Source organism: Dipodomys merriami, unplaced genomic scaffold (genome assembly GCF_024711535.1).
Source record: "Dipodomys merriami isolate MVZ:Mamm:240054 unplaced genomic scaffold, mDipMer1.0.p SCAF_3, whole genome shotgun sequence".
Classification (NCBI taxonomy): Eukaryota; Metazoa; Chordata; class Mammalia; order Rodentia; family Heteromyidae; genus Dipodomys; species Dipodomys merriami.
In genome coordinates, this window is record NW_027204492.1 from 56,821,567 (window position 1) to 56,834,356 (window position 12,790).

Here is a 12,790-nt window from a genome sequence, read left to right on the forward strand (position 1 = left end):
TAACAGTATTATTGTTAACCATCGGTGGTGGCATCTATTTAAAAGAGGGGAATGTTTGGAGTAGTGTTAGTTGAAGGGTAGTGCTCCTAGAATAGCTTTCTGAAGAATAATGAGAGTTGATAGGGTTTCTAAGACAAGTACCCTTGCTCTCACAGCTCAGCAGTCCTATATGATTGATACATTCCTATTTAGGATGAAAAAACCAATATTCAAAAAACTCTTGTGACTTGTCTAAGCTTGCATAGCTAGTTACTAAACAAAAAATAAAAAGATCTAAGTCTACCTCTGATTCAGAACATTTCACTGTGTTGCTTTTACTGCTTGTAAATCCTCATTCTTAAACTTAGGTCCAAGTTGGAGATAGTGAATTACTATGGTAATTTGAATTGGAGAGACTGAATTATTTCTATTGGCCATATGTCTGAATGCATGGCGTCACATGGATAATATTACCTAGGAAGATGATGAGAAATAAATAATATATGAAAAATAAGATGTGAAGCATAAAACCTTATGGTGCTTAGTGTTGTTGTTAATACTATTATTCTTATACTTAAGAAGAGCACTAATCCTAAATAAAGTAGTTGTGCTTTTTTTTGGGGGGGGGGTCCAGTTGTGGGGCCTGGGTGCTGTCCTTCAGCTCTTCAGCTCAAGGCTAGTGCTCTACAACTTGAGCCACAGCGCCACTTCCGGCTTTTTTCTTTTTGCTTATGTGGTGCTGAGGAATTGAACCCAGGGCCTCAGGCATGCAAGGCAAGCGCTCTACCACTGAGCCACCTTCCCAGCCCCAGTAGTTGTGCTTTCTAAGTCCTATTTTTTTTTCTGTAACAGGGTTGCACTTAGGGCCATATTTGTTTGGCTTGCTTGCTTAGTTGAGCCAACCCTTCAGTTCAGTATTTTGCTTGTTAATTGGAGATGGAGTCTTGCAGTCTTCTGACCATTATGGATTTGAACTGTGATCCTCTGGATCCTCTGGATCTCAATCTGTTGAGCCTGAGCCCCTGGTGTCGGGAGAAGAATTTCTTTGTTCTTTTAACTAAGTTGCTTATTGGCTTAAGTATCATAATGAATACATTTCATTAACAAGGACATTTACTTAAGTATAGCCAAAACTTCAAGTAGTCTTAAAAGACATTAGAATAATGGCAGTTCTCATTTTTCTACAATTATATTCACAGCAAAAATTGAAACTTTATTATGGTTTATTTCCAATAATTCATATTGAATGTTTATATTTAAACATTTGGTCAGAACTTTCTTTTTGCTACATATTATATACCCACAATGTGTTCGCCACTGGGAAACTAGTTCCTGTGAGAAGGTAGCTGGAACTTGTGTTTAATGTGGTTTTGGCTTAAAGATTGATTATGTCAATTGTTTCCATGTGCATATTACTTTTTATACAAGGAAGAAAGCCTTTCCCTGTCCTAAAATCCCCAATACTTAGTGACCTTTAGACTCATGCAAACACGGAGCTGTTTCTTTTCTACTAGGTACTAAGAATGCAAGATCTGAGTGTTTTGTGGTTATGGTAGCTCTACAGTATTGCGGAAAATTTTCCAACATGCTTTATTTTGTATGACTGATATAAGGGATTTAATAGTCTCCATTGAAATGAGAGATGTTATGCTAAGTTACGGAAGTGTCCTGAATTTACAACATAGGCATTAAATGATGTAGCAGAAAAGCTCAAGTTTTAAAATAATGATAAAAGCCGAATCTTTGGTAATTTTAAGGTTATGGTCTTACTGGTAAGAGTAATATATATTTTTCTTTTATGATCATCAGCATTATGATATGACTACATTTGATTCCAAGGCAGTAATATTTTCTTTTAAAAACCACTTTACTGGCCAAAATATCAAAATAATATATCTGGTAAATACCCATCTTTAAAACTAGCTAACATATATTTTTAAACTAATATATATATATTTATATATATATATATTTATATTTATATATATATATACCATTCTCCCCTCACAGACAATGAGACAATGTGGCTTTGCAGTTCAGGTTTCAAAACTCTAGAAGTAAGCAACAAGTTCACCTTGAACTTCAGATTCTTTTTATTTCTAGAATGGCTCAAAGCAGTAGAGAGGATCACCAAGATTTATTTATTTATTTATTTTTTAATATTATTTTATTTTATTTGAGAACATACTGTACAGAGGGGCTACAATTACATGGGCAGGATAATGCATACATTTCTTACCAAGCATTGCAGCCTCCTCCTTTGTTTACCCTTCACCTCCCTTCCCAGCCTCCCCCCTCCCCCCACCCAATTATACCCCCCTCCCACCCCCCCACACCGACATTGTAAAGTTGGTTTTGACATGACATTTTGTACTTCTCATTGTTGCAACAGGTCCACCTGAATCCTTAAATGACTTGTTTGTCCCCATCTCCTCCACATGTTATACTGACATCAAATATAGTGAAAGCGGGGGTTACACTGTGGGGGAGGGACATAAAAAGCAACAAAGAAATAATCTTATAAATGCATTAGAAACATATGCATGAAAGAAACGAAAACATTAAAATACATATTTAAGTGTTCATTTTCCTAACATCACATTATCTGACCTTTTCTGCTTGACTCATACCTATACTAGATATTGCAAATAAGGGAAACCATGGGACCTATGCTTCTTTGGGCCTGGCTTACTTCACTTAATATAATTTTTTCCAAGCCTTTCCATTTCCTAACAAATGGGGAAATGTCATTCTTTCTGATGGAGGCATAGAATTCCATTGTGTATATATACCACATTTTCTTGACCCATTCATCTACTGAGGGGCATCTGGGTTGGTTCCATATCTTAGCTATGGTAAATAATGCTGCAATAAACATAGTTGTGCTGGTAGCTTTAGTGTGGTCTTGTTTGTAAACATTTGGGTAAATGCCCAAAAGTGGGATTGCTGGGTCATAGGGGAGTTCTATGTGAAGTCTTTTGAGGAACCTCCATACTGCTTTCCAAAGTGGTTGAACAAGTTTACATTCCCACCAACAATGAAGTAAGGTTCCTTTCTGTCCACATCCCCTCCAGCATCTGTTGTTGTTAGAGTTCTTGATTTTTGCCGTTCTAACTGGAGTGAGGTGATATCTCAATGTTGTTTTGATTTGCATTTCTTTTATGGCTAGGGATGTTGAACATTTCTTCATGTGTCTATTGGCCATCCTTCTTTCTTCTTCAGAGAAGCTTCTCTTTAAGTCTTTCGCCCACTTATTTATTGGGCAGTTGTTTCTTTGAGGATTTGTTATTGGGGATCACCAAGATTTATAAACAATTTATTTTCATTTCTTCAGTTTTGCTAATTTGTACATAAAAACATTTAAGTGCTTTTAAAAATACCTCTCAGAATCAGATTTTCAGTATTAATGCTCTATGTATTTCTAATTTTGAATAAAAAGATAATCTCTTGTTAAACTAATCTATACAGTGGTAGCCTGAATTAAACATTTTATGTAAAATACATATGAATGTACATTCTCACTGACATAGATGTGTGTCTTTGTAGGTTTGCCTGAATCCATCATTGCAGCTGCATGTTCAAGGAGTGGTCAGAGGGTTCTGCATGTTGATTCGTAAGTTTTATCAATAGTAGCATGTAATATTTCATAACTATATCTATTCAAGATTAAAGTTGAACCAGATGAACATATGTCTGTATATATTTGTGCATATATACATATATCAAATTCTTTTTTTTGGGGGGTCCAGTCGTGGGGCCTGAACTCTGGGCCTGGGCACTGTCCCTCAGCTCTTCAGCTCAAGGTTAGCGCACTACCACTTGAGCCACAGTGCCACTCCGGCTTTTTTCTTTTTGCTTATGTGGTGCTGAGGAATTGAACCCAGGGTCTCAGGCATGCAAGGCAAGTGCTCTACCACTGAGCCACCTTCCCAGCCCTCAAATTCTTAAAGTAGAAGAAGGTTTGGGATTGGTTAATATTCACCAATAATATGTGATATTTGTAGCATATACACTTTACTATTAAATTACTTCATTATTTCCAATATTAAGAATAAACCAAGTGCATTTTTTGGGGGGGCGGGGGTCAATTGTCAGGCTTGAACTCAAGATTTGGATTTGGGCACTGTCCCTGAGCTCTCTTTCTCAAGGTTAGTGCTCTACCACTTTGAGGCATAGCTCCACTTAAGGTTTTTTTGTGGCTCATTGGAAATATGGTGTGAGCTACTGGCACCTGGCTGCATCTTTTTATTTATTTTTTTATTTTTTACTGAGTGATTTTATTTTTAAATACAAATAATCTGGATGCTTGTGGCTCAAGCTTAAAATCTTGGCTACTGAGGAGGCTGAGATTTGAAAATCACAGTTTCAAGATCACTCGGGCAGAAAAGTTCATGAGACTCTTATCTCCAGTTAACAAACAAAGCTGGAATAGGAGGTGTGAGTCAAGTGGTAGAACATTATCCTTGAGTGAACAAGTCGTCAGAGCACAAGGCCCTGACTTCAAGCCCTATTACTAGCAAACACACAAAAAAGATCAAGTAACTGTATGAGGTATGAAACCTCATGTTTACCCTTTTGCTTATATATATATGTATATATATATATATAAATATGTATATATATGTATGTATATATAATGGGTATGTACAACTTTAAAATTCTATTGTATTTAGATTTATTCTTAACAAATTCAGCCATTGGATTTGAATTTGTGGTTTTCTAAATGTTCACCAAAATTTAAACTTAGAAAATAAAATTTTCTGTCTTCAACTGTTGTCCTCCAGGTCTTAGCCTCCGAATAGCTGGGCTTATTACAAGCATGAGGCAGCAGGACACAGCCAGAATTTTGTTTTGATTCTTCTTGTGAGTGAGAATAATCAGGACTTTCTTTCTGTGCCTACCTTATTTCATGTAACATACTGATTTCCAATTCTATACATGGTATTGTAAATGACAGGATTTCAGTTTTTTAATAGTGAAACAGTGTTTTATTCTATGTACCACAGATTTTTAAAAAAATCCATTTATGAGGGGCTGAGAAGGTGGCTCAGAGGTAGAGTGCTTGCTTTGCATGCATGAGGCCCTGGATTCGATTTCTCAGAACCACATAAACAGAAAAAGCTGGAAGTGACACTGTGGCTCAAGTGGTAGAGTGATATAGTCTTGAGCTGAAGAGCTCAGGGACAGCGCCTAGGCCCAGAGTTCAGGCTCCACAACTGACCAAAAAAAAAAAAAATCATTTATCAGTTGATGGATACTTCAGTTTTCTTTCATTGGCTATTGGGAATAATGAAATAATGAACATGGGAGTACAGATGTCTCTTTGACCCATGAGTTTAATTTCCTTTGGATATATACCTACTCAGTAGTGGGATTGCTGAATCATGGTATTTATATTTTTATCTTTTTGAGAAACTTTCATGCCGCTTTCCATAATGATTGAAGTAAGTTAAATTCCTATTAGTAGTGTGCAAGCATTCCCTTTCTCAACCTGGCACTGGTGGCTCATGCCTGTAATTCTAGTTACTCAGGAGGCTAAGATCTGAGAATTGAGGTTCAAAGCCAGCCCAGGCAGGAAAGTCCATGAGACGTTTATCTTCAGTAAACCACCAGAAAACTGGAAGTGACTGTGGCTCAAGTGGTAGAGCACTAGCTTTGAGCTGAAGAGCTGAGGGGACAGCACCTAGGCCCAGAGTTCAAGCCCCATGACCAACCAAAAAAAATGAATTCCCTTTCTCCATATTCTTGTTACCCTAGGCTTTAATATTTTTGATAATAGTTCTTAGTGGAGTGATATGATATCCTTTTCATTTTCATTTTTCTTGATAATTAATAATGTTTAATATTTCTGTGTACTTGTCCATTCATGGCCTCTTTCTGTTTTGTTTTGTTTTGAGATCGTCTCACTATATAGTTCAGATTGTCTTTGAACTTGCAGTCCTCCTGTGTCAAATGTCCAGAGCTGGGATTCTAGGCATGGGCTTCCATTCCTAGAATGTAGTTTTTTGAGAAATTTCTTTTTAAAGAAACAACTGCCCAATAAATAAGTGGGCTAAAGACTTACAGAGAAACTTCTCTGAAGAGGAAAGAAGGATGGCCAATAGACACATGAAGAAATGCTCAACCTCCCTAGCCATAAAAGAAATGCAAATCAAAACAACACTGAGATACCACCTCACCCCAGTTAGAATGGCTATAATAAAGAACTCTAATTAAACAACAGATGCTGGAGGGGATGTGGACAGAATGGAACCCTACTGCATTGTTGGTGGGAGTGTAAACTTGTTTGACAACTTTGGAAAGCAGTATGGCGGTTCCTCAAAAGACTCCACATAGAACTCCCCTATGACCCAGCAATCCCACTTTTGGGCATTTACCCAAATGATCACAAACAAAACCATACTAAAGCTACCAGCACAGCTATGTTTATTGCAGCATTATTTACCATAGCTAAGATATGGAGTTCTCTCTTTTTTAATTGGGTTGTTTTTACTGTTGAGGTTTGCGAATTTGTTATACTTTCTGATATAAACCATTTGTGAGATGTATGACATGCAAATATTTTCTCTCATTCTGTAGTTTTTCTCTTTTAAAATATAAATTATTTTCTGTTAAGTAGTTGTACAATGTAGTTCAAATCTAACATGTCCATTTATGTGTACAATGTGTCTTGAGCAGTGTCTCCCTTTCCATCCTTCTCTCTCCCCTCAAGTTACCTAGTTCCATTTTCATATATGCACATTGAATATTATGACTGCATTTACCTACTTTCTCTCTCCATTCATCTGCCCCCTTCCCCTAAGTCTTTTCCCTACAGACAAAGCATGTTTCAGCTTCTTGTTTCATTTGGTTAAACTGTCAAGTTAATTGTTCAGAATATTTCCACCATGGGAATCCACTATTTCCTATACCACATTTTAGTCATGTCATTTATCTCTGAACTCTGATTATATTCTTTGCTATGTAGAAGCTTTTTTAGTTTGATGTAATCCTATCTTTTTATGTTTGCTTTTGCTTCCTTCCTTTTGGGGTCTTGTCTAGAGAATCATTGCTTGTCCTAACATCTTGAAAGGTTTCTCCTAAAGTTTTCTTCCTGGAGTATCATAATTTCAGTCTTTAGTCCATTTTGAGATTTTTTAAAAAAAATAACTGGTAAGACTTTGGATGTCTCATTCTCCTGGATCCTAAGCCAAGGTTTAAGGGCTCAAATAAGCACTATTATTTGAAAGTAGTGATTGTCTTCTCCAGCTCCAGTCATCCTACTGTCTGCCATATTCATCTAAATTCCATAGGTACCTTACTTAAACTTAGCAAGATTAACATCTAATTAATCTTCCTCATCCTCACTGCAAACTCCTCCCTAAGAACAACAGCATCCTGTTATTATTTGTTAGTTTGAGTTTTAGCCAGTACTGGGGCTTGAACTGGGGGCCTTGTCTTCTTACTTGGATTTTTTTCGCTCAAGATTAGCATTCTAGCATGTTCAGCTTTTTGCTGGTTAATCAGAGATGAGTCTTACAGACTTTTTTTTCCAGGCTGGCTTTGAAAGCTGGTTTTCAGATCCCAGCTTCTTGAGTAGCTAGGATGACAGATGAGAGCTATTGTCCAGCTAGTGCTCCATTCTTATTCTTTTGGAATAACAACATATCTACTTTCACACTTAAAAAATTCTGTTGGTTTGTTTCTTTTCTTTATCCTTTTAATTTATGTAACCACCAGATTCTAATACCTGATGATGATAGGTGATGATGCTACTTTATGATGATGATGATGATGATTAGTGGTGGTGGTGGTAGTCATAGTGATAAGGATGATGACTAATATTATTGAGGTATTTTAGGTACTATGCTATTTACTTTGAAAACATAATTTTGCTGATCTGCCCTAAGCTTGATATCCCCTTTTGTCTATCTCTCTGTTACTTAATCAAATTCAGATCCTTATCAGGTGATTCTTATAGATCTACTAGCCCTTCAGTCCACTCACCACATTGTAGCCAATTTCCACATGAAATCTTTTCATATCTCTTGCTAGAATTTGAATACAGGGCATGTGATTGCTAGGCAAGCATTCTACCAATTTCCCCAGTGGTTATTTTTTTGTTATTGGCTTATTTCACTTAGGTCAGGGCCTTCATGTTTAATTAATATTGTTACATATTGTAGATTTTTTTTCCTTTTTTCACCTGGATAATTCAGTTTTTGAGCTACGAAATTCACTTGTATGTAGACTGGATAGAATAAAAAAAAAAAACCAAAAACAAAAAAACAAGCAATCCTCCCTTCCAGCTTTTCCTACTGATTTATAGATTTAGCAACATCCAAGAACAAAATAGTATGTTGGGAATGAACACAATAAAGATTTTTTTTACTATCAGTGAAATATTCAATTACTTATCACCTTGCTGGATTGTTTGGGCTACTCAGCATTGTTTTCATTTCACATTCATCTCTGTTTTTTTTTTAATTTTATTTTTTATATGTAAGTGTTGTACAAAGGAGTTGCCATTCAACAATTAGTATAGGAATATACTGTATCTTGATCAATGTCTTCATTTATATCTATATCTATCTACAGATATCTATATATCTATATATCTATATCTATATATGTTGTCGGTCATGGGGCCTGAACTCTGGGCCTGGGTGCTGCCCCTCAGCTCTTCAGCTCAAGGCTAACACCCTACCACTTGAGCCACAGTGCCACGTCTGGGTTTTTCTGCTTGTGTGTGGCTGAGGAATCGAACCCAGGACCTCATGCATGCAAGGCAAGCACTCTACCCTTGAGCCAACTTCCCAGCCCCAATGTCTTCCTTCTTCTTCTTCTTCTTTTTTTAGCATTTTTACAAACTTTATTTTATTGTAAAGATGGTGTATAGAGGTGTTACAGTTACATGAGTAAGGAAATGAGTACATTTTAGCTCATTTGGCAAAATTTACTTTTGAGAATAAATAGCTACAGACATAAATCTTAATTACCATTTGTTAGGAAACTATACTTAAAAGTAGTTTTTTTAGCATTCAGATGAATAAAACTCAGTCTAACAAGTTTTCTCATTAGGGTGGGGATGGAATATATTACCAGATTTTCTTTTCTATTGTGACTTATACACAGCATGTTTTTCAGAAGCCTCTACGTTGAAATGATGCCTTTATGTACCGTCAAAATGATTTCTCTTCAAGATAATTTCAAGAAAATAATGACTTGGAACTTCTCCTCTGTAGATAAAATAGCACATGATCGTGTAAAAGATGAGTAGAAATGAACTTAAAGACTGCAAATAACAAGGCCACAATAGTACAGGCTACACAATCTTGATCTGTATCATATATTTATTTTATTTTTTAACTTTTAAAAATTATTATCTTTAAGTAGTTGTATAAAGAAGTTCCCATTCTGCAAAACAGTATATGAATACAAGGTGTCTGACAACATTGTCACTCATCGCTCCTAACCCATCCCTTCTTTCACTTTTCTTTTTTTTAAATTGAGATTAAGTGATTACATAAATTTCACATATTTCACAGTATTGTAGAATAGTGATACTTAAAGTCACAAACACATTTTAACCTTCACAAGGCAAATTGTCATCATCATGGTTTATAAAGTTAGTGAATTCTATGAGCTTTGACAATGCAATTATTTTTTCCACATCAGGGTATATTTATGTTTCTCTCCTTTTGCTTAGTGTAAGCTGTTCCAATGTCTTCCTTATTAACTAAATGACATCCCACTCTTGTGTATGTAACTCTTATTACTGTCACTTGCCTATTGGGTACCTTATACTTTTTGGCTACAATGACTAATGGTGCTGTGATTATGGCTGTGCAAACATCTCATCAAGATCCTCATTTCAATCCTTTTGATAAATACACAAATATGCAATTCCTAGATCCCACAGTAGTTTCATTTTTTTTTGATGGACTGATAATGCTGTTTTGTATAGTGGCTACATCATTTCCATCAATTTTCCTATGCCTTAACTCCTTTTGGAGTCATGTTTTTGTGGGCTTTTAAGCAAAAATTCCTATGTTCATGTACTGGCTTCTTTTCTCACTGGCTTTGCAATGTCTTGCAATTTATTTAATCATGCTGTAACTCAAGGTATTTTATAGAAAAGGCAAAATACCATCATGTATTACATGAGATTGTTGATAGAATTAAATCAAATAACTAATAAGTCTGTAATGGGTCTCGTAGAAGACTCTGAGTAAGTACAGTATCTTCTACTCTTCACAGTGCTGCTAGTGGTACAGGTAAATAAGAGTGGTGGGAAGCCAGACTGAGATGACTATGTCCATGAGATTTGTAGCATGTGTCACAGAGGTACATTTTAGCTGAGTATTGAGATATGTGTAGGGGTTCAGTGAGAAATGAGGGCATTCCAGAAAGAGGGAGCATATTAAAAGAACATACTAGGTGACTAGTAAGACTTTTAGGATGACTAGAAGTCCTATTAGGATAACTGCATGGGAATTATGAGCATTCAGATTAGAAGAATTATACTAGATTTGTATTGTGAAGACCTTGTTTCCTTTAGTAGGGAGTATTGACTTTATTCTTTCATTCATTATTTGCTCAGTTGTGGGGCTTGAACTCTGGTCCTGGATGCTGTCCCTGAGCTCTTTTGCTCAAGGTTAGTGCTCTACCACTCTAAACCACAGCTCCACTTCCTTTTCTCTGGTGATTTATTGGAGATTAGAGCCTCAGGAGGGACTTTGAACTGCTGGCTTTGAACTGCTATACTCCTATCTTCTGAGTAGCTAGAATTCAGGCATGAGCTACCAACACCCTGATTGAATTATTATTCTTAATAGGTATCTCTCATGTCTTTATCTTTTTCCTTAAACCTATATTCAATCCTTCTGCATATCCTGTCACTTCTACTTTCAAGACAGTCCAAATATAACTAGTTCTTCTCATCTCTGTTCTCCTTTCCAGTTGATTTCATTATCATTTACGATTTGACTCCTCCAATAACCTCCTCATGTCTTCTGTTTCTACACCTTCCTACTCTAATAATAGCTCTTCCACATTTCTATCTTATTGCATATGACTGTCTCCCTTGCTCACTATTCTCTACTACAGATATCATATATCCTCTTTTAATTCTAAATGGTATTTGTGCCTTCTCTCTGTTTAGTCTTTGATCATTCTTGTCAGCAATTTGTCTATTTTATTGCTAGTCTTTTCAAAGACCTCTTTTTTACTTTGTTGACTCTAGTGGTGATATTGTTTTCTAATAGCTAATTTTATTTGTATTACTTTCTTTCTTATACTTTCTTGGGCCTAGAATAATTTGTTCTTTTCCTAACGTCTTGAATTAAATTCTTTTTTTTTTTCATGTGTCATTTTTCTTTTTTTGGAGTTTTTTTTTTTTTTTTTTGGTAAAGATACTGTACAGAGGGATTACAGTTACCTGAGTAAGGTAATGAGTACATTTCCTATGGAGCATTGTTACCCTCTTCTTTGTTTTCCCCTTACTATCCCTTCCTTCCCCACCTCTCCAACTCCTCCCCACCACATTGGAAAGTTTATTTTCAATCCTCCCCCATCCCTACCAAAGTTGTAAAGTTCATTTTCAATATAACGACTTGTACATCTCATTGTTGCAATGGGTCCACCTGTATCCCTATTTAAACGATTTGTTTTTTCCCCTTCCCCTCCACAAATTATACCAACAGCAAATACAGTGAAAGCAGTGGTTATGCCGTGGGGGAGGGACATACAAAACAACAAAGAAATAATCTTATAAATGTGCTAGAAACAATTGCATGAAAGAAAAATCATTTGAATACATATCTTAGGGTTCATTTCCCTAACATCAATTTATATGACCTTTTCTGCTAGACTCAGACATATACTAGTTATTGCAAATAAGGGAAACCATGGGACCTATGTTTTTTGGGCCTGGCTTACTTCACTTAATATAATTTTTTTCCAAGTCTTTCCATTCCCTAACAAATGGGGCAATGTCATTCTTTCTGATGGAGGCATAGAATTCCATTGTGTATATATACCACATTTTCTTGATTCATTCATCTACTGAGGGGCATCTGGGTTGGTTCCATATCCTAGCTATGGTAAATAATGCTGCAATAAACATAGTCATGCTGGTAGCTTTAGTGTGTTCTTGTTTGTGAACATTTGGGTAAATGCCCAAAAGTGTCTTTTGAGGAACCTCCATACTGCTTTCCAAAGTGGTTGAACAAGTTTACACTCCCACCAACAATGCAGTAAGGTTCCCTTCTGTCCACATCGCCTACAGCATCTCTTGAATTAGAGTTCTTGATTATAGCCATTCTAACTGGGGTGATGTGGTATCTCAATGTTGTTTTGATTTGCATTTCTTTTATGGCTAGGGAGGTTGAGCATTTCTTCATGTGTCTATTGGCCATCCTTCTTTCTTCTTCAGAGAAGTTTCTCTTTAAGTCTTTAGCCCACTTATTTATTGGGCAGTTGTTTCTTTGAAGATTTGTTGTTGGGGGATTTAATTTTTTGAGTTCCAAGTATATTTTAGATATTAGACCCTTTGTCGGTTGTATGGCTAGTGAAGATCTTCTCCCAATCCATGGGCTTTCTATTGATCCTGCTAGCTATGCCCTTTGCCATGCAGAAACTCTGCAATTTCATGCAATCCCATTTGTCCAACCTTTCTTTGATTTGTTGTGTTTCCGGGTCGCTATTAAGAAAATTTCGGCCTGTGCCAAGGAGACCTAGGGTTTCTCCTATTCCATCCTGTAATGTTTTCAGAGTGTCTGCTTTGACTCCGAGGTCTTTGATCCATTTGGCGTTGATTCTGGTGCAGGGT

General features: G+C 36.3%; 1 protein-coding gene across 1 annotated transcript in view; it reads left to right on the forward strand.

Moving 5' to 3' along the window:
- Positions 1–12,790, forward strand: part of Chm (CHM Rab escort protein) — a 190,803-nt gene that overhangs the window by 20,228 nt on the left and 157,785 nt on the right. Inside the window, exon 2 of the mRNA XM_070040109.1 lies at positions 3,526–3,592. Within this exon, the coding sequence (XP_069896210.1) occupies positions 3,526–3,592 (67 nt within the window). The remainder of the gene's footprint in view (positions 1–3,525; positions 3,593–12,790) is intronic.